This window comes from Anolis carolinensis, chromosome 1, assembly GCF_035594765.1.
Source record: "Anolis carolinensis isolate JA03-04 chromosome 1, rAnoCar3.1.pri, whole genome shotgun sequence".
NCBI classification, from domain to species: Eukaryota; Metazoa; Chordata; class Lepidosauria; order Squamata; family Dactyloidae; genus Anolis; species Anolis carolinensis.
The window spans coordinates 122353898-122376873 of record NC_085841.1 but is presented as its reverse complement, the minus strand read 5'-3'; the positions used below and the strand labels follow the sequence as shown (position 1 = coordinate 122376873).

At 39.1% G+C, this 22976-nt stretch overlaps 1 protein-coding gene and 1 long non-coding RNA gene across 2 annotated transcripts; one reads left to right on the top strand and one right to left on the bottom strand.

Moving 5' to 3' along the window:
* Window positions 1–3348: 3348 nt before the first annotated feature.
* On the top strand, window positions 3349–22502 carry mto1 (mitochondrial tRNA translation optimization 1). Its single transcript, XM_062969060.1, has 12 exons — window positions 3349–3701; window positions 6376–6575; window positions 10454–10571; window positions 12114–12403; window positions 13750–13862; window positions 15088–15278; window positions 15976–16106; window positions 17446–17650; window positions 17860–18031; window positions 19000–19118; window positions 20618–20775; window positions 22196–22502. The coding sequence occupies exons 1-12, from the start codon at window positions 3470–3472 to the stop codon at window positions 22382–22384; spliced, it is 2118 nt and encodes a 705-aa protein (XP_062825130.1). The 5' UTR covers window positions 3349–3469; the 3' UTR covers window positions 22385–22502.
* On the bottom strand, window positions 13859–16140 carry LOC134295699 (uncharacterized). Its single transcript, XR_010002329.1, has 2 exons — window positions 15999–16140; window positions 13859–15010 (listed from the first exon to the last, which is right to left on the bottom strand). It is a non-coding gene; the product is annotated as an uncharacterized LOC134295699 (long non-coding RNA).
* Window positions 22503–22976: the final 474 nt, after the last annotated feature.

Sequence of the window (22976 nt, the reverse complement as noted above, 5' to 3'; positions counted from 1 at the left end):
CAGTGAATGGCTAACAACTGGAAGAACATACCTGATACAAAAGGACCAGCAAAAGGAGCAGCACCAGGAAACTACAGGCCAATACCGTGTCTGCCTACTATGTTTAAACTACTGACTGGCATCATAGCTGACAGAATTCAAGACTATCTTGAAGAAAAAAACATCTTTCCAGATGAACAGAAAGGCAACAAATGGAAAAGCAGGGGCACAAAGGACCAGTTATTAATTGACAAAATGATTCTGGAGAACTGTAAAAGCCGAAAAGCTAATCTTCACATGATGTGGATTGACTACAAAAAGGCCTTTGACTCACTCCCACACAGCTGGATCAAGTGCCTGGACGCCATCGGGATTAGTAAAAAGGTTGGCACCTTTATTGAAAACATGATAGAGCACTGGAAAACTGAACTGTTTGTTGGAAATGAAAACTATGGACTTGTCAACATCAGAACAATAAAGTGTCACCAGCCAGAGGCCTATAAATATCTGGGCATATTACAGCTGGACAACATCAAGTATGAACATGTGAAAACTATGGTCAGCAAAAAATACTGAGAAAGGGTCAGAAAAATTCTCAAAAGCAAGCCCAATGGAGGCAACACCATCACGGCCATAAACACCTGGGCCATACCTGTCATAAGATATACTGCTGGCATTATAAATTGGACACAGGCGGAACTGGACAATTTGGACAGAAAAACAAGAAAACTCATGATCATTCATCATTCACTGCACCCTTGCAGTGATGTTGACCGCCTATATCTGCCTAGAAGATCAGGGGGCAGAGGACTCTTACAAGTAAAACAAGTAGTCAAAGAAGAAGAAGAACATGCCCTGGCAGAATATGTAAAGCAAAGTGAAGAACATGCTTTGATTGAAGTAAAAAATCAGAAACTCCTCAAAGCACAGCAGACAAAAAACCAGTACAAGAAAACTGCACTACAAACTAGAGCTGACAGCTGACACAACAAAACATTGCATGGAAAATTCCTTGACAAAATTGAAGGAAAAGCTGACAAGGAGAAGACCTGGCTATGGCTCACGAATGGGACACTGAAGAAGGAGACAGAAGGCCTGATCCTTGCAGCCCAGGAGCAAGCCATCAGAACAATGCAATTAAGGCCAAGATTGAAAAATCAGCTGATGACCCAAAATGCAGACTGTGCCAGGAAGCTGACGAAACCATTGATCATATCCTCAGCTGCTGTAAGAAAATCGCACGGACTGACTACAAACAGAGGCACAACTATGTGGCCCAAATGATTCATTGGAATTTATGCCTCAAGTACCACCTTCCAGCAGTAAAGAACTGGTGGGATCACAAACCTGCAAAAGTATTGGAAAATGAGCAGGCAAAGATACTGTGGGACTTCCGAATCCAGACTGACAAAGTTCTGGAACACAACACACCAGACCTCACAGTTATGGAAAAGAAAAAGGTTTGGATCATTGATGTTGCCATCCCAGGTGACAGTCGCACCGATGAAAAACAACAGGAAAAACTCAGCCGCTATCAGGACCTCAAGATTGAACTTCAAAGACTCTGGCAGAAACCAGTGCAGGTGGTCCCGGTGGTGATGGGCACACTGGGTGCCGTGCCAAAAGATCTCAGCCGGCATTTGGAAACAATAGACATTGACAAAATTACAATCTGCCAACTGCAAAAGGCCACCCTACTGGGATCTGCGCGCATCATCCGAAAATACATCACACTTGGGAAGTGTTCGACTTGTGATTTTGTGATACAAAATCCAGCATATCTATCTAGTTTGCTGTGTCATACAATGTCGTTGTGTCAATAATAATAAATAATAAACCAGATAGAAAAGAGTTTCAGGCTCACAATTTCCACACACACACACACACACCATCCACTGTTCATGGATCATGTAGTCACATGGTCTGCAACAGTCCCACAACCTCAAACATATTGGGATGATGGATTATGACTTGTTATGATCACAACCTATTAGGAATTATGACCTATTAAGATCATAGTGTATTGGGTGGCAGAGTTTCAGAAGAGTTCCTTTAATTTATTGGGCAGTGGATGATTACTGGGGATATAGATATTTTGTTTCTATTCAATGCTTTCAGCAGACAAAGATTCAAGTAGACTTCTTTTAAAGTAACATGTTTGTTTTATTCATAACTTGTGTGCTTAAATATACAGGTACATTTCTGATCAGGTTAAGCTTTAAAACATTTCAGTTTGTATCTTTAACTTATAGGCTTTAACAATCTCTTCAAAATTATATTGCTTTGTACAGCTCTTTTTAATAACAGTCTGCTTCCAAGAAAACACAAGCCTCAACAGTTTTTTAACTTCCTACACTGGCATCTGCACTCTAACAGACTCAGGCCTCAACTGACTTCTGTCATCCTTTTAAAAACTGAATATGCTGAACAGTCACATGGTCTGCAGCCCCTCTCACTGCTTTAAGTATACACAGAGCTAAGGAAACCAAAGAAGACATACACTTCAAGAAATAAACCCACACGTTATAAAACAGACATTACCTTAATAGAGGAGGCTTGAGAAGGTTGCTATCGCCAACAAAACAACAGAGTTAAGGGAACAAAACTGCAAGCCAATATATACATACAATATAGTAAGCAATCTCAATTATATACGTAACAAATAACGAGTATATTTCCAACAACATGGGCTTCATCTAATTAATGCAGTTTGATACAACTTTAACCGTCGTGGCTCAATGCTAGGGAACCATGGGAGCTGTAGTTTTACAAGGTCTTTCTCCTCTGCCAAAGAATGCTGGTTCCTCACCAAACTCCACATCCCATGATTCAGTAACAGTGATCTACAGCAGTAAAAGTGGTGTCAAACTGCATTAATTCTGCTGTACCCTGAGAAATCTGAAGGAATGCTACATGAATAAAGGTTCATTTTAGGCCCCTTCCACACAGCTGTATAAAATCCACATTGAACTGGATTACATGGCAGTGTGGACGGAGATAATCCAGTTCAAAGCAGATATTGTGGATTATCTGTGCTGGGATGACTCCTCTCTTTCATCGCATTTGGGAGAACTGTACCTGCGCTTGGACGCGTGCGCAGAACTCACGCCATGTTCTGAACTAGAATCACCCTTTCCTTGCTCTTCGGGGGCCAGTACACTTTTGCTAGTGCGCGTGCGCGAAAAATCAGACTGCTTATTCTTTCGGTCTTCGGCGACTGCGCATGCGCAAAAATCAGGCTGGAATTACCCCCCTTTCCTCGGGATTCGGAAAACGACGGCTGGTGCGCACGCGCAAGAAGTCGCACAGCTTTCCGTGCGGGCGTTACTTTCCTTCACGTTCGCTTCTGCGCTTGCGCACTCTGAGCATTTTTCCCCCTCCCCTTTCCAATCGAGATAGCAAAGATGGCGGCATCCACAAGATTCCTTGGCCGGTAGGGAGAGTGCGGTAGCTTCCTTGCCTCGCGTTTCGGAACCTACTCGGCCGCCCGATGCTGTCATTGAGCAGTGGCAGGTTGGGAAGCCGCTTGGCGGCGGCCCCGATCTCCAGAGCCTGGTTCCAGGGCGCAAGGAAGGAAGCCTCCTCGGTCCAGGGTGACGTCAGTGGAGCGATGTATGACGTCGTCGTTATCGGTGGCGGGCACGCGGGCGCGGAGGCGGCGGCGGCGGCCGCGAGGGGAGGAGCCCGGACCCTGCTGGTGACGCACAAGGCGAGCGCCATCGGTAAAGGATTCAGCAGGGGTTCCCCATTCTATAAGACCCGTGGGTTACAGGCACCATAATACATATGACTGCAACCTTAGGGGATTCCTGACTCCTTTGTCAACTTCCAGGCTAACTATATTCTCTTTCGCCAGGCAGGAAGCAGCCAAGCTTTGAAGCTACAAGTCTATTCAGTGCTAATCAAGGTGGCCAATTGCAGCATTCACATTTGCCTCATGCAGATAAGACATCTTTCTCCTACCCTAGACATTATTCCACAGATGTATAAACCGCACTTGCCTAGTTTCCAGCAGTCCTCACAACCTCTGAGAATGCCTGCCATAGATGTGGCCTAGACATTATTCCACAGATATATAAACCCCACTTGCCTAGTTTCCAGCAGTCCTCACAACCTCCGAGGATGTGGGTGAAACGTCAGGAGAGAATGCTTCTGGAACGTGGCCATACAGCCCAGAAAACTCACAGCAACCCAGTATATTCACTTTAAAATGTTGCATTAACTTTAAAAAGTGACACAAGAGTTATGGGTAAACATTTTTTCATTTTTTTCATGTTTCATATACCTTAACATAGGTATCCAATCCATTTCTTGTCGAGCTTTATTTTGATGGTATATTAGGAGGTTTGATAGTCGGTCCACACTCATGATTTCCATCTTGTGACCCAAAAATTGAGGAACGATCCGACCAAGAAGGAGTTAAGTTATCAAGGACCTTTATAGCCCAAGATACAGAAGATCAGAAGCCTTCAAAGCCCCCCAATCCCTTATCCCTGATATCCCTCTATGATCCCTGACACCCTCCTCTATCCCTACCCATCCCACCCCACCCCTTCTCTCTCTTTTTTACTTTTTTAAACATTTACCCCCAGTTATTTTTTTAAAACTTTAAAAAGTGACTATACACTAGACCCCCAGCTAACTGCCTTCAACCAGAACTATCAAGCAACCAGACAAAAAATTTAAAAAGTAATACTTTAAATAAAAATTAATGTTTATAATACAGTAAAATCACTTTTTCTTATAGAGTAAAACTGCTACATTAAGTTTATATTTATTTGATTTTAATTTCTATTTATTAATTGTATCAGAAGCAAACTGAGGGTACAGTTGTAAACACAAACCAAGTTAAAAACGTGGCATTATACTAAATGTCCTTTGACCAGTAGCTGGCCACTTGGAATGCCTCTGGTGTTGCTATAAGAAGGTCATCTATTGTGCATGTGGCAGGGCTCAGACTGCATTGTAATAGGTAGTCTGTGGTTTGCTCTTCACAAAGGTCATGATATTTTAATTACTGAATTTCAATATCAAGTCACAGTATATTATGAGTTAGATCTATTTTAAATAGTAATTCTCAGGTTACCACTAATAAATACTAATAATAAATTTCTATCCCGCCCTATCTCACCAATGAGGAATCAGGGTGGTTAACAACATATGGTGGCAAATATTCAATGCCATAACATGCAACCCACAGAACATACGACTACCATAAGTTAAACAATTACACATTAAAACATCAACATCAGACAATAATAAAACATTGCAACCAATGAAACACCACACTATAAATTACATTTTAACTAGACTATTACAACCAGATTTAAAATGGTTGGATTAATAAAAAATTCAAAACATTAAAATTTAAAGGATATAAACCAGAATAGCAGCCCTTTCCATTTTGTTTATGCTGAATATTTCATATGTCCTCCTCGCTATATGCTTGTGAGCATAAGAAAGTTTTTAATTGTTTGTTAAATGCAAGCAAGGAGAGGGCCATTTTGATTTCCTTAGGAAGGGAGTTCCAGAGGTGGGCGACGATCACAGAGAAGGCCCATTCTCTCGTTCCCAGCAGCCATACCTGAGACGGGTGGGACAGAGAGCAGGACTTCATCCACTCAACGTAGTGCCCAAGCAGGCTTGTATACATAGATGCGGTCAGCCAAATACTCTCGGCCCATATTGTAGGGCTTTAAAGGTAATAACCAGCACTTTGTATTTTGCCTGGAAACAAACTGGTAGCCAGTGAAGCTGTCTTAACAAGGGAGTGGTTCTCTTCCCATGGACGAGTTTGGCAAGGGTTCCTTGTGTTGTTACTCTTCTGGCTGCTGTTGCTCAGTCTCCATATGAGCCACTAGACCCCACATCAAGAGCATCAAAGAGCTTCTTGGCTATAATCCTGTTGGTCAGTGTTTGTATTATGAGTGAGACTGCCAAAGAGACCTAATAATTACACTTTTAGACTGATGTCTGTCTAACAAAAATCAGTTTTAAAAGAAACCATTTTCATCCTTCCTGGACATTCATATGTGATCAGGTGTTCCCACTAAATACTAATCACATTTTTTTAAAAATTGAAGCAATTTGCATATTGATGAATACTACCCATTTATAGCTAGCTGCAGTTCTGTATGATTCAAGAAAGCATAGTAGTTCCATTTGTAGAACTATGCCAGGTTTAACATCTCCTGGATTTACCTCATTGCTTCAAGGGAACAGGCAGGATGAGAGAAACTAGCTATATTCCCAGAGCTATCTGCAAAACGATTACATCAGTGTTAAGATCCACAGGGTCCTTTGGACCACTACCACTGAAGTGATTTTGTTTCTGGCTACAGAGACGCTTCCAACAGTTTGTTTATTATGTTTCCTTTTACTTGTCATCCTGTCCAGGACAAATGTCATGCAACCCTTCCTTTGGTGGAATTGGGAAAGGACATCTGGTGAGAGAAGTGGATGCCTTGGATGGTCTTTGTGGTAGGATCTGTGACCAGTCTGGAGTGCATTACAAAGTGTTAAACAAGGGCAAGGGCCCAGCAGTCTGGGGTCTCCGGGCTCAGATTGACCGGAAGCTCTACAAAGAGAAGATGCAGGTAAGAACGCGGAAAAGCGCAGAGAGAGGCAGGTGACTTTGCGAAATGACAAGGGCAGTTAGGCAAATGGGTGAGCAAAGAGGTATCCAAAGATATCCAAAGTACCTTCCCAGACAGTGAACTATCATTGGCCTGTTCTTTACACTAGTTATCATGAAAGACCTTTTTGGAAGCATTCTTTACAGTGGTAAAGATTTGTGACTAACATTTGGGGGACATCTGGGTTTCTTTGTTTTTAACAGGTTCTTGAAGTTGATAGGAGAGCATTCAGATACAAGTGGTGCATCTACACTGCAGTTTGACATGCCTTTTAACTGCCATGTCTCAGTGCTATGGACTCGGTGGAAGTTGTATTTGGCAAGGCACCCACAATCTTTGGAAGACAAGACTAAAGAACTTGTAAAACAACAACTTCCATAATATAGCATTTAGCTACAGCTGTTCAAGTACAGTAGAGTCTCACTTATCCAACACTCACTTATCCAACGTTCTGGATTATCCAACGCATATTTGTAGTCAATGTTTTCAATACATCGTGATATTTTGGTGCTAAATTTGTAAATACAGTAATTACAACATAACATTACTGCGTACTGAACTGCTTTTTCTGTCAAATTTGTTGTATAACATGATGTTCTGGTGCTTAATTTGTAAAATCATAACCTAATTTGATTTTTAATATGCTTTTCCTTAATGCCTCCTTATTATCCAACATATTCGCTTATCCAACATTCTGCCGGCCCGTTTATGTTGGATAAGTGAGACTCTACTGTAATGTCAAACTGCATTAATTCTACAGTGTAGATTCACCCAGAACCTTATTCTCATACTTATTCTCACAAATGAAATGTTTCTTCCTATGCTTAAAAAACCTGAACTTTATGGGAGAAGAGTGTAATGGAGAAAAAGATTTCGGGTTCATTGCTACAGAAAAAGGATGTGATTAAGTATAGGCCAGACCAGAATCAAATCTGATCTGATTCCATTTGTTTATGCCATATATTTATTGAATGAAAAATTCCATGCCTAATTATATTTTTGGTGGGAGCACTGAATTTTTGTGCAGAATATAGAGAAGAAAACATGAACTGAACAGAATTCTAGCCAAAGAATACTTGAAATTAGTATCAATTTTAGCAAATGCAACAAAATTACACACAATGACCCAGAATGAGAGAGGTGTTTGGAAACCAGTTCTGGCAATAGCAAAACTGTTATAAAGGCAATAAAATCATAGCTAACTTACCTTAAGAACCCATTTTGATACACCAGAAAGAGGTATGGGCCATGCAATATCAGCAATTTTTAGTTTAGAATACAATAATAATTTTTTTATAAGCACCCATGGTTTTTTTCTAATAATTGAGAACGTTCTAACACTGATATAATCTTGTTTTTATTTTTGTTTGTTTCCTTTATAACAAGAAATGTGGTAAAATCTCATAAAATCACTTCCAAACTAAAAGTAACAAAGCCTCAACCCAGTAGCAAACCATTCTAAGTCCAGTTTCAGCAGGTGTCTCTTTATTAGGTATGGGCTTGTTTGATAAGAGTGTCACACAGTTTAAACTCAGTTTGAGCAGATGAATTAAAACAAAACACTATTTTTTTTGTTTCTAAAAAGAATGCCTCTTTTGGTGGACTATTAGAAAATAATTTTCTCAAAAAATTGCCCAGGCCTTGCCATTGCTTCTGTTTTGAATCTGTGCTGGGTTGTATAGAAACTTTTCATTTTCCAAGAAATAAATTATGAAAGGCAGTTTAGGAAACTCAAAAGAAAAAAAGCCTGACTCATCCCTTAAAACAAGCTACTCTTCGGTTTTCTTATTGACCAAATCAGCACTTTTAATGCAAGAATTTTGAAATATGTTTAAAAAAAGGAAATAATGTGTAGTTTCTGTTCTCTTTGTAAACGCTCATGAGGAAAAAGAAGTCTGCATCCATCTCAGTTCAAACATCTGTCCTTATATATATGAGTCCCTACGGGTGAGAAGGGCGGGGTAGAAATGATGTAAATAAATAAATAAACAAAGGAAGATTATATATTGTCTTTCATCTATCAAAAGTTTATTATTTAATTCAATTTTTGTTTATTAATACATCTGTTAGTTTTTTTTCAAAATTGAATAAACATAATGTGGGGAAAATGAAGAACGAAGAAATGCTCAAACAAGTGTAGAACAAAAGCCATTATCACCTGTAACTACATCCTTCTTATTTTCAGGTGGAAACAACCAAACCCTTCATATGTCTTTATTTATCTGTATATCACTTTTCTATTGGATAATGCCCCAAATGTATCGCAACATATCCAGTAAATAGCAGTTATACTCTTTCTCTCTCACACACACACATAGGAGCACTTTGAAACAACTATAATACTAATAACTACATACACAATAAAAATAACAGTGCATGCCATCTTGTATAAAACAATGTAGACTCCAATGGCAAAGAAGAACACAGGGAGGGAAATAAAACTCATCAAAGAAATAAACATACATTACCTGAACAAAAAGTCTATAAATAAAATTTTAAAGCATGAATTGTGGGTTGCTGCTTTTAGGGTGTTTTGGTTATTTCAACAGTTTTATGTGTTTCAAGTGATTTTAATTGGCCTGTATGCATAATTTCTATTAAATATTTGTATGCTGTGGATTTGAACTTGCCTTGTTTTCTGTTGCTGTTGTAGCTGCTTTGCATTTCAATTAAGATATAAAAGTGGGACATAAATAAAATAATCACACACACATATAAACAGCTGAATTAAATCAAAGTTGCCCTTAAGATGATTAATTCACAGACTAAGTCAAAGCTTTTTCACAAATAGAACATTTCCTGAACCAGGGTTTGGGGACTGGTCACACTATACCATTATAGCGTTGTAATTCCATTTTAATTGCCATCTGTTCTTTGCAATCTTGGGATTTGGAGGAAATGTAGAATTCTCAGCAAGAGAGCTCTAGTACCTCCCCAGACTACTAGGCCTATCATTCCATGGGATGGAGCTATGGCAGTCAAAACTGAGCAATACTGCCAAATGGAAAGGCCACTGCTCAGAATATTCTTGGCCACTGAAAATATGAAAAGCAATTTATATCAATTGCCTTTTTATCTTCAGCCCTGACATCAGTTCCTTCCCTTTTCCCAAGAGTTTTCCACCCCTCAGAATAGTTTTGGGCAAGCATAAGGAGTTGCAGGGGGAGGCAGAAACTGAAGGCAATCCCTACATTGGATAAGAAGCTTCTAATTGATAGAAGGACCTCTCCTCTCTGCAGGTCTGGAATCTAAGCAGGACTTCCCATTACAGTTAATTTGAGGTTGAATTTGGCATGAATGGTTCTCACTATTTTTACCACCACACAGAACTTTTGCTTTCCTCATTTTATCTTTGAGCCAACCCAGGCTTTCGCAGTTCTAGATCCTAATTAATTAATTATGCAGTCTTAGTTGGCTTTCAAACCAAAACCTATATCTAACTTTTTTAATTGATGTTAAAAATATAAATCTGGAGAGGAGAGCTGGGTACAAATAAAAATAATAGTAATGATAATAAATGGATTTATTAATGTTAATAAGTGCCATAGCCAAATGAATAAAAAATATTGTTAATTCTTAATAATACTACATAGAAATTGACATTTCTGAAAAGTAGGAATTGATGAAAAGGAATAAATGTTTTTAAAAATATATATATATCATAGAATGGATTTTCACTTTCACATGATTTGTGCAAAGTCAGCTCTCCCTGATGGGAAGGAGTTGTTGTGTCTGAGTGTCTGTTTTTTCCTTCTGTGTCCCTGCATCGCTAAAATGTCTTGTCTGAAAATGTATGTGTATGTGTGTATTCATTTTAACAGTTCTCATTTTCTTAGTAGAAAGAAATTTTCCAAATCACACATCTGACAGTTTGTGAAGCATCTGTGGAAGATCTTGTGCTTACAGAGCCAGAATTGGATCACCCGGGGAAATGTTGCGTCAGTGGAGTCATTCTGGGTCAGTATTCAGGGATTTGGTTGCCTCTGGGAGCACTTCTAGGGGGAGGGATTATGGGTACAGCTACACTGTTGAATGTATGCAGTTTAACACCACCATATCTACCATGGTTCAGTGCTATAGACTCGTAGGAGTTGTAGTTTTACACCGTATTTAGCTTTCTCTTCCAAAGAGTGCTGATGCTTCAACAAACTACAATTCTCAGTATTTCATAGCATTGAGCAATGGCACCTAAAATGGTGCCAAACTGCATGGATTTTACATAGTAAATACTGTGTGAAGTATGTAGCTGAATTGTTTCCCAGAAGTAATAATAATAATAATAACTTTATTTTTATACCCCGCCCCATCTCCCCGAAGGGACTCGGGGCGGCTTACATGGGGCCAGGCCCGATAAAACAAACAAATAACAGTAAGTAGCTCGATTCATTTCTGAACCAATTCAGTGGGACATTGGGGGCTCTCCTAATCACTGTTTCCAAGTAATACAATTGTGATATTTGTCCTTAATGAATTAGTGTCCGCATTTGCACCCATTGCTTGAAATGACTAGAGCTTGAAAAGTTATTTTTTGGACTACAACTATCAGAAACTCTTGACGCAGCTTGCCAAGCTCAGAAAACAGCAATATATCAGTAATCTGAATATGTGAGGATGAAATCATGTACCCACAGAGTCACACACAGTTATAAAGCTTAAGGAGAACAAGATCCTTATTTTAAAGAAGTGTCCATGTCCTTTTAAATGTTCAAGGCACCAGGAAAAGAAACAGTATTCTTCCTTCTTTGTTTTTATGTTTGTCTATTCAATTTTCCTGTGAGTAATTAACAACAGATCAGATCTCAATTGTGGCCCATGAGAAATGATGTCACCGCCATCTCATCACCATCTTGTCTTTCTAACCCACAATATTTGGAAGTCCAAACATTATTTTTCATCTTAAAATCGATTTGTTTTTGTCAATGGATGGCCATCTGAACAGTCTAATGGATGTAAAAAAATTAAAGATTTCTGCAAGTTTACCACATCCAGAACATGACTAGAGCTTGATGGAAGTTGTGATACAGTAACATCTGGAAGACTGCAATTTGTTCTGTTTAGTCAGGATAGTGGGGTTTGAATTTAGATACAAGAAAGTGTCTTTCACCCTTTCCCCAACCTAAGAGCCATAAGTGCCGTTGGGTTGCAGTTCCCACTATCCCCAGTCCACATGGCAAATATTCAATAGTAGTAGGAGTTGTCATTCTATAACATCTGGGGACCCAAATTGGGTGAAAACTAAAGAGCATCAACCATTATGTAACAAAGTGATAGTTGGCCCTCTGTATCCGTAGATTCTTCATCCATGGCTTCACTGTCTCTTTGAAGGCAACCATAAGGCTGATGTGGCCCTCCATGAGTTTACATTCCTGAATTATATGTTCCCACTTCCACTTTAGAACACAAAACAGAAAGTTGCCACTTTCCCTGTAATTGGACCAGCAGCTGATGTGCTAGATTTTGCTCTTTTTTTCTTTTTCTTTTTTGGTGTTTTCTCTTCAGAAGATGGAAGGAAAGTGCACGCTGGCAGTGTTGTTCTGACCACAGGGACATTTCTAAGAGGGATGATCCTAATTGGGCTTGAGTCATATCCTGCTGGGCGGATGGGAGACCGGCCCTCCATTGGCCTTGCTCAGACTCTGGAGAACCTTGGCTTTTCCCTCGGAAGGCTGAAGACCGGGACCCCACCACGACTGGAGAAGGAGTCCATTGATTTCAATGGCCTGGAGCAACAAACAGCTGACAGCTCTCCTGTGCCCTTCAGCTTCCTTAGTGAAGCTGTCTGGATTAAGGTGGGATAGAGCCCTGAGGAATGTATGCAGCCGATAGAGTTTATGTGACAACTTTGTCATGTCTCTGTTTCCCTCTGTGTCTCTGTCGACATTAGTTACATTATTCTAGTATCTCCATCGTCCACACAAGCGTACTTGGATATTTTTCCATATTGAAACAGATATTTGAAAACATCATCCCTATGTGCCAAACTTCTAGAATACTGTAATTAACATCCACAGAGACACAGAGGAAAAGAGAAAGATGAAAAGTCTCTCACATAAACTTCATCAACATATTACTCTTGTGTGGAAGATGGGGATGCATAGTTGAGAATCATTTTGTCTACTGCTGTCAAAAGTTCCTGAGTATTGTAAGAGCTGCCTAGAAAAGCCTTCCTAGATACTAAACCAGTCAACAGCTATATGAGCCTTCTACATCCTGAATGTCCCGCAGGCTTTAAATAATAGCATCAAATCCTGTGGAGCTTTGATACAACTGTTAGCTTGGCCAATCTGATGTCCAACCCATTTAGCATAGCCTTTGATCATAACTGGCAAAGATGAGAGTTTTAGTTACTATCTGAAGAGCATCAGGTTGGGAGAGCTACAAGCAAGGACCTTTTTTTATTTAAACAGACCAGCTTTGCACTGCTTGTTGTTGTTTTTTTAAAATGAAGTGTGCCATCTTTTGCTTTATTTAGACTGTTTCTGACTCTTTAACTTGAATTTTAATTGGTTTGTTTATTCAATGGTATAATTCAATTGGTGAATTTTAATTGCTTTGTTTATTCAATGGTATTAAACTTGTATATTATCTGTTTTTTTAGTTATGGGAGTCAGCAGAGTGTAGTCGTTTGAACGCTGGACTATGTAAAGACCAGGCTTTGAATTCCCACTTGAGCATACAAATTAACTTCTATATTATTTAATGACCTTGAGCTAGTCACACTCCCACCTTCAGAGGGAACCCCCTCTGAACAAAAAAATCCCGTGATGTGTTCAACTTTGGCTTCCCGTGAGTCAGAAACCACATGAAGTTCCCCAACAATAGTTGTTATAGCTTTATATTCTTTTAACCTACAGAGTACATTATTTCAGGTTGCATATTGGGATATGAATTGATTGACTGATGTATTGATGATTCATTAATGAATACAATAATAAGTAATACTGTTGGAAATTAACATGTTATAGTTTGCACTGGAAGTGAAACATACAGTGCATTTATATCATACCTTTCATGGTATGTGAATGCAGATTAAGCTAGGACTTAGGTAAATAGTGACCCTCAAGGATAACTTAAGTAGAACCTTATGTACAAATGCTCATACACCAAACCCAGACAGTTCTTAATTTTGTTTCAGCCAGAAGATCAACTGTCTTGTTATATGACTTACACCAACCCCAAAGTGGAACAGATCATCCATGATAATCTTCACCTGAACAGCCATGTGAGAGAGACAACAAGAGGACCCCGGTAAGCCTCTTTTATATTTGTCATACATGAAGTGCTGTTAAAATACATGACTCTTAATAGAGTAATTTTTTAAAAGTAAGTTGGATCTCCAAGAAGCTTATGAATATTGATACAATAAAGGAAGAAGGGGGATGGAAAGATAGCAAAAACGCTATTGTGGCAAATTACAGGGTATTTAAAAATATAAATCCAATTTGATATTGCTATATCTCTGCAACCATGAACTGCCCATGAATGAACCTCTTACTACTTAAAAAGGTGGGGCATAGAGTTTCAAATGATTTCCACAAGCACAAACAGCCTCTAGCCTCAGTCGTTTGCAAGATAGTGATCCCGCACCATAAGGCCTAATGAGATATTCTCAATTTGCATTTTTTTAGATTTGTTTCTAGCTCAAAATTGTTAGTTAAACTCGATAACCCATTTTTGTGTAATTGCAACATGCTGCCATCTTGAAATATACTACTTTGAAATTGGGTCAATTTTGAAACACCCTGTATGTGCCAGAAAGCATCTGCAAACACAGTTACATGCCCCTAGGGCAGTGGTTCTTTCTTTTTTTAAAAAGAATTTAATTAAATTTTTTATACTACATCGAAAGAGTGAGAACAACCAAGGTATAGAAAAGTAGGGAAAAGAGAGAAAGGTAAAAGTCTACAATCCACCAAAATATACCCACACACAAAAAAACAAAAAGCAAAAAAAAAAATTGCTTCCATTCCATCTTCTTGGGTAATATTTTCTTATTATTCAATAATATTTTTTCTTGCTAAGGAGAAAAAAAATAGCAAAATTGTCTCTCGCAATCTTCAACTCCCAAAAATACCAGCCAGTTTACCAGCTGTTAGGATTTCTGGGAGTTGAAGGCCAAAACATCTGGGGACCCACAGGTTGAGAACCATTTTACTAGAGGAAACCAATCTGTCAATAAGATGTGTGTATTGGTTGTTCTGTAGAATCTTAATTGAACTTCTGATGCATAGCTGCTAGGAAGTTTTCCTTTGTCTGTTGTGTCCCTTGATTCCTGAAGACTTTCTGTAAACCTGTTGCCATGGCTAGGGAGATAGTATCGGGAAGCAGTAATGAGTCTGGGCTCTGCTCCATTTTCAGTCCGAGGCCTCTGCTGACATTCGGTCTCTGCCATCTTTCTGGAAGATTATGAAAACTTATTTTAGACTTTTCACTTTGTCAGCATCCTGACTTGGCTGGTTATTCCTTTGCCTAGGTACTGTCCCTCACTTGAGTCCAAAGTTTTGCGTTTCCCAAATCGTGTGCATCAGGTTTGGCTTGAGCCTGAGGGTCTGGATTCCCATGTCATCTACCCTCAAGGATTATCAATGACATTGCCCTCTGAGATCCAGGAGCAGCTCATCACCCACATTAAGGGCTTGGAAAATGCTAAAATCGTACAGCCAGGTTAGTAGCATGAAGAAGGTGAACGTTATCTGGTCAGGGAGCCATATAAAGAAATTATCTCTATTTATTAAGAGTGTTTGCAGGTCACCCCTCATCTGATTTGGATTCAGTGTGGTGGGTTCTTCAGGACTTGGAAATGAAGCCTTACTACTAAAATTACTTATGCTTTGCAAACCTTGAAGAACAGATGCTTCCACATACAATCTGAATTAAATGAAGGATGGTATATAAATGTGGGACTTGTTTCCAAATGGTACCAAATCCATCAGAACAAATAGTATAGGAATAAAAAACATGCTGAGGATATACATTATTTGGCTATAAAATGCAAATTTCCAAGCCCTGTACTGAAGTGATTTGATACACTTTGATAGTTTTGATCTGTACATAATATTTCAACGATGTGCTGCTGCCAATAACTCATTTTTCAATATGTTTTTTATTTCGTATGTTTTTGAAACAAACTCCACAAATGTTCTCAGTAAATAAATAAATATAATACGATGTGTCAGTGTTATTCTTGTAATATGTTGCTCTTACAGATAATGAAGCGGCAGTGTTGATTTAAAAAATGCTGTAATAACTAATAGCATTTTTAAATATTTTGGAGTATGTAACTTTGTAGACCTGGGACTGTTTCAATTTATCAAGCAAAGGTTTCCCTCAATAACATTTTAATCTATTTTCCCTGGTCTAGGCTATGGAGTCCAGTATGATTACCTGGATCCGCGTCAGCTGAGTGCCTCCCTGGAGTCTTGTCTCATTCAACGCCTCTTCTTTGCAGGGCAGATAAATGGCACAACCGGCTATGAAGAAGCTGCAGCTCAGGTGAATAAACAAGGGGATGTTTACAGCAGAAAGCAAATAATGATTGTTAAACGATTTCAGTGCTAGAAAATCTAATCACTAACCAGTGGGGATGGAGACAGCAGGAAGTAATAGAGGGTGGACAGAGATTGAGAGAGAGAGAGAGAGAGAGAGAGGTGAAAGGAATGACAGATGAGAGACATGTCCTTCATTTTTTATCTGTATTAAACATATAAAAAAAGAGCAAGGCTTTTCAGTATGAATTCCCAGCAGGCCTGAAAGATTTTGTTCAGGAACCATAGCAAAGTTTCACAGATCTAGTTTTCAGGAAGTCTAAGTACCAGCAGGTCTCCAAATCAACATTATTCTGAGAATGGGTCCAACAAAGTCGATACTGAACAGGCCACTTCAAGGAAGCAAGCATAGGTTTCAGGAAAAAGAGCATAGTAGGAAACTTGGCCAAGGTCTTCAAGGAGAGAAGAGTGTCTTACAAAAAGAGGGCGAAGATGAGCATTGAGTTCAAAGGATTACAACAAGTTATGGGCCTTCAAATTGTGTGTCAATTTATGGTGACCCTGTGTATTCCTTTCTCTGAAATATAGCCTACAGTGCCTGATATCCATTAGCCATCTCCCATTCAAGTACTAAGTTGGATTGACCCTGTTTAGTTTCCAAGTCCTGTTATAGTTGGGACTTTAATGAAACATTTTGGGTGCATAAAGTGGAGGGTGAATGTATGCAGTTCTAATTTGAATGTCACGTTAGGATGGTTTTGCATGGTGTGAGTTGATGCTTCCTGAGTTGATATACAGTGGGGATTTTTTGTCTGATTTTTCACAAATGTATTTGCAAATTATGGTGAAAAATCAGACAATGTGATTTTCTGGATGTGTTTTCTCATGTTGTCTCTCATAGTTGGGGTCTACCTATGATGTCAATTACAGGCCTCTCTCATATTTTTAAGTGGGAGAACTTGTACAATTGGTATCTGACTAAATACTTCCCCCCCCCCCCCCCCCCCACTGTATAACAGGTCTAGATAGATAGATAGACAGACAGACACACACACACACACAAACACATACACACTTTGGATAGCAGGAGTGAATTATCCTTCTGAAGGGTAGATTTTTCTCACTCCCTGTTTGTAACTAAGGGTCATATGTAAGTTGGATGTTTGTATCTTGGGGGCTGCTTGTATTATATTGAGGGATTTGAAATTCCATGCTACTCAATGCTCCTTCCTGACCCTAATGGACCCAGAGTTGCTGCATAACTTGAAGAAGTCAAGATCTGGGAGGGTTTCATGTGTAGGCTGACTCCCTTGTATCTCTTGTCACCATTTTGCTGTCTGGTGCAGGGTATTATTGCTGGCATCAACGCTGGCCTGCGGGTCAAAGGAAAGCCTCCCTTTATAGTTAGCCGCACCGAAGGTTACATCGGAGTTTTGATCGACGACCTCACCACGCTTGGCACCAACGAGCCATACCGGATGTTCACAAGCCGCGTGGAGTTCCGGATGTCCCTGCGCCCAGATAATGCGGACAGCAGGCTCACTTTCCGAGGCAAGTCTGTCCTACTAGCTACCGTTTGCCTTCACAGAACTTCTGCCTTCCTTCTCCCCCCCAGAGCTTGGAACTGTTGGTTTTTCAGGCTTTAATTTCCACATTGGTTGAGAGGAATTCTAGGGATTGTGGTCCAAGATGACATTACTGCTCCACAGTTTTTCACATTTCTTTTTCTTTTCTTTTTTGGTATGTGTGTATCTCTTCAGGTTATAATGAAGCTGGCTGTGTGTCCCAACACCGATATGAGCAAGCAGCTCAGATGAAAGCAATGATAGAAGAAGGAATGGAAGCCTTGAAATCGGTTCAGTTCAGCAGCACAAAATGGGCCCAGCTTGTTCCAGAGGCCGCCATAAGTACCCAGCGTTGTTCACCGAGCAGGTGTAGACATTTCTCTTTCTGGACCAGATGTGGGAATCAGAGCCCTTAGGTCCCCCTCAATCTTCCCCCCCCCCCCAATACTTCGGCACACGTGTATACACCCAGTCATATTTTCTTTTGGTCAAAAAGACCTTTTTTCCAGTCTCCAACACATTAAAAAAAGGGTTTTGAAAATCGTTTGTGTGGCAGCAAAATCCTGTTTCAGAGGCTCCACACCAGAAAACCGTGCACACGCAGATGACAATGACCATATATATGTCCTGTTGTCTCTTCCACTAACCCAAAATGGGGCCTGTAATGACACAGTAGTCCAGCCTTCTAAGCTCCACAGCACATTCTAGGATTTTCTTTTTGTGAGACTTCATTGTCCTATTTTTTTACAGGAAATATCTTTACTGGTAAGATTGGTGGTTTTATGATGATGTTTGGCAGAAAATGTCACAAGCTGTCAGGTTCTTTTTGTAGAAAGATGAAGTAATTACCTGACTTTCTTTTCTATTGTGCTGCATATTTGATGGTGATGAACTCTTGCCCAGAAAGAAAGAAACCAAAGTAATGCTTTCTACTAAATATCACAATTAGTTGTGTGTTATCTCTCTTCTTTAAAAATAATCTGTAACATTAGTTTCTTCTCCCAATCTAACCAACAGGTCCAGTTTCAAAATTGAAGCCCATGGAATGTTCTTAGATTTGTTGCAACTCTTTCATAGTAGTTGCCCCACTCAGGAAATAGCTTCCAAGTTCTGCCTTGGTTGACTTCTTTAGCTAAGACAGCCATATAGTTTTACAGTATGAAGATGCCTAGATGCACAGCATGAACTCATGTACAAAGACTTTAGATTTTTTGAGATCCAGAAATTCTTTGGGAATGGGGATTAACTAGTTTATATTTACTGTCACTTTTCATCCCACCTTTCTGTGATCAGCACACAGATTCTAATCAGGATGTCTTGGTTTTTGTTGCTCAGTGCTCTAGATCTTCTTCAGTACCAAGGGGTCAATATGGAGGTCTTGGCAAAAGCTGTTCCGGACCCTCTGAAGAAGTTTGCAGAATGGCAGCAACTGGCAGATAGGCTGAAAATAGAAGGTATGGATAACTAGCAAACTCTCAACAGTGTATATTAAGAAGTTTGTAGGTCAGCAGTGAGAAACCTCTTTCAGTGCAAGTGACAAATTCAGTTTCAGAAAAGAGCCCATGTTCCCGTGGCAGGCAGAGCCAAAGCCAAATGGTGGAACCAAAAATGCTAGTCTCTTTTAGCATAAGCCCATAAGGCTAGTAGGAGAGTATTTCATTGTTTTAAAATGGAAGTGTGTTCTTTTATTTATTTTAATTTAATTTCCCATCCCATTTAAGCACACTGGAAGTGATATCACTTCACTTCCAGATGGCATTATATCCTATTTTCAAGAATGTGGAAGGCTAATATATGGACAGTCTGGAGGGGTTTTTTGGCTAGTTTTTCATTGAAAAATTTCACCAAATAAAGCCTTTTTTGAAAAATGAGTTGTGGGCCCCAGGAGGCTTCAGAGACCATCATATAATTCAAATGCCACTTCACTGGCCATGGGAAGAATGCAGCCTGCAAATAATAATAATACAACTCCCAGAAATCCCAGCCAGTTTACCAGCTGTTAGGATTTCTGGGAGTTGAAGGCAAAAAATATCTGGGGACCCCAGGCTGAGAACCACTGCTCTAATTCCACAGCATATTCTGAATCTCTATTGGCACTGATACATTGAGAAGTCCTAGATACTCTGGCTCTACTGATGTATTTGGGATTTTCCTTAAAATATTTTTCTTTTCTTATTTTCTTGGTTTATCTCAGGGGTCCACAAACATTTTAAGCCGAGGGCCGGTCCACAATCCTTCAGACTGTTGAGGGGCCGGATTATCATTTGAAAAAAAATACAAACAAATTCTGATGCACACTGCACATGTCTTATTTGTAGTGCAAAAACAACAACTACAACAACAACAATGAAAGAACAATACAATATTTAAAAATAAAAATAATTTTAACCAACATACATTTATCAGGATTTCAATGGGAAGTGTGCTCCTGCTTCTGGCCAATGAGATAGTCAAGTTAATTAGGGTTGTTGTTGTTGTTGTTGTTGTTGTGTGCCTTCAAGTCATTTCAGACTTTGGGCGAGCCTAAGTCTAAAATGTATTTATTTATTATTTATTTATTTACTGCATTTATTTACTACATTTGTATCACACCCTTCTCACCCCAAAGAGGACTCAGAGTGGCTTACAAATTATATGTACATACAATATATTATATTATTAGTATAGCACAATATTAGCATTATATATTACTATATTGAACTATACTACTATACTGTAATATTAGTAATATTATATGTAATATAGAATATATAATTAATATTATTATATGGTATTATTATTAGTGTTATATTGCATTACATTATAATATTATTATCAATATTATATGTATATACAATATATTATATTATAAAACTGAGGGCGGGGGCCAGGTAAATGACCTCGGAGGGCCGCATCCGGCCCCCGGGCCTTAGTTTGGGGACCCCTGGTTTATCTTGTTGTTTTTGTTTCCAAGCTGTGTACGGATGGCATGTGTCCAATCAAAGGTTAGAAATAGAAGAAGTGCAGCGAGATGAGGCTCTCAAACTGCCAGAGGATCTGGATTATTTTGCCATTAACGCATCACTGTCCCAAGAAGTACGAGAGAAATTGGATTCACATCGTCCACAGACGGTAATAAACTAACATTTAAGAGGATAGAATGCATAATGGAGGCGGTGTTTGTGTTTTTTGGTGTGGTCTAAGAGCATTTTGCAATTTCCAAAAAACCTAAGGTAGGGATTGAGAAACATTGTAATATTTAAAGGAGAGGAGCAATTGTGTTTTTTTTTTATTTGTACACCAGTCTTCAACTTTGCCCATTGCTAGAGGCACCAGGAAAAGCTAAATAAAATTCCATTCTGAACCAAGGGGAACCGGTTCAACAAAATATGAGATTCTGTCAATTGTACTTAAAATTTGGAATTAAAAAACAAACAAACAGATAAGCCTCAAGGAAACTTTATCCACATGTAAACCTATTCCCTTATTAGGGAGTAACTCTCATTGAACTTGGTAGGATTTATTCCCAACTAGACACAAATAGAACTATGCTGTAATTGTGGTGGCCTGCCAGACATTCTTTGTTATTTGGCAAATTTGAAGCAGTCTACCATTCTTTTTTGACCAGTGTCATAAACTGTATGAGCTTCTGGCCTTCCAAATATTTTGAATCTGAATGCCCAGTAGATCTAGCCAATGCAGCTGCGAGAGTAGTAACCCAAAATGACTTGCAGTGGGTTGAACAATAAAATTCTCCAATTCTTGTGTACACTTTTAGGTACATGAACAAAACATGGCATAACTCCTTGTGCCAGGGTTTCTCAACCAAGTTACAAGGGGTTCCACAAGAGATTGTGATTGAAAGAAAATACCTTGAGAAAGGCTTACTTAAGTAGTTCTCTTGGTTAGGAGAAGTTTGTGATTAGTGCCTAAGAAACTGAGCCACAAATCAAGATATTCCTGATTCTTGTGAACTGGCTGGGTAGGTTTTAGCAACCCACTCTCTGTTGAGCCCCACCTGGAATATAGAGACAGACATACTCCGTGGCCTTGTAAGGAAGGAATGATTAGAGCACTTAGACAAATGCTGAGAAATAAACAATAATGGGCAATGTATTGGACATGTGCAGACATGATCTGACACACCTGAAAACATTTTACTGCTCCCATTTAAATACAGGGTGACAGTCAGGATCCAAATTTTAAAAAGAAGCTATGCTGGGGAATAATACTACTGATGACAATAGTTAAAAGGTATCAGCATGTACATTTGCGCTTTCGTTGTTATGGTGGTTTGGGAGACAGATGAACTACATCCATCTTTGGTTCTGTTAGAAATTCAAGAATTAATGTATCTTTCAGGTAGGATTGCTGGAGTATGGTGATTATTTGTTCATAGCTTCTGGCCTATAATCCATTTTTGTTCTGCAGTTTATTGCCAAAAGGATAACTGGAGGAAACCTTTATCATTATACTTAACTCCAGGTCTGAAGAGGTAGTGAAAGTAATGAAAATGAGTCTGATTTTTCACCTTCATATTTACTTTTCCTAGATTGGTGCTGTGAGCCGCATCCCCGGAATCACACCAGCTGCTGTGGTTAACCTACTGAGATTTGTGAAAATCAATTGCAAAAGAATGAAGGATGTACATGACTTATCCAGAACTGCCAGTCCTTTTTCAGATGCAGAGCCACTGGGGCAAAGAAAGCTCCAGGCTGCTGATGGGAACAGGACTTTTTGACAAAAAGCCATCCAACACATTATTTGTGTTCTTGGAACCTGTGGTTTCCACATAATATATATATTTATGTGTGTAATTGTTATCTAATAAATCTAGAAATAAATCATATCATAACATGCACCTTGTGTTATCATAAATGCATACAAAACGTGGCAATTTTAATTGTGATTAGAGCTGGAGAAAAAAATAACAAGTTTGGATACAGAAAACTTCAGAATACCTCTTCCTGTTCCACTTCCCAATTTAAAATCAGGAAAAGAAGGCATATTTTAATTTTCCGCTGCAGAACAAAATTATATTGAATGCATGCAGATGTCAAACTGATGAAAATTTTACAAGAAAAGCAATAGGATAATCTAGGATTCTTGACAAGTATTTGCCAAATGGGAATTTCTACTGGGAATTTGGAGCTTGTCTTCTGAACCTTCTTCCAAGTCATTCATTAACATTTATTAATAACTCTGTGTTATCCCACTATTCACTTCTTTTTTTCTTCTTGGTGAGCATTCTTCATATTTGGCCCATCAGCAAACTATAAATCTACCAACAATAGCCTTCATTTTACCAATTTATGTGCAAAATATCATGTGAG

Coding starts and splice junctions, on each gene's coding strand:
- mto1 (XM_062969060.1), top strand. CDS start 3,470: ATGCTGTCATTGAGCAGTGGCAGGTTGGGAAGCCGCTTGGCGGCGGCC. Junction 13,863..15,087: donor GAGACAACAAGAGGACCCCG/GTAAGCCTCTTT, acceptor TCCTTTGCCTAG/GTACTGTCCCTCACTTGAGT. Junction 17,651..17,859: donor CAGCAGGCTCACTTTCCGAG/GCAAGTCTGTCC, acceptor GTATCTCTTCAG/GTTATAATGAAGCTGGCTGT.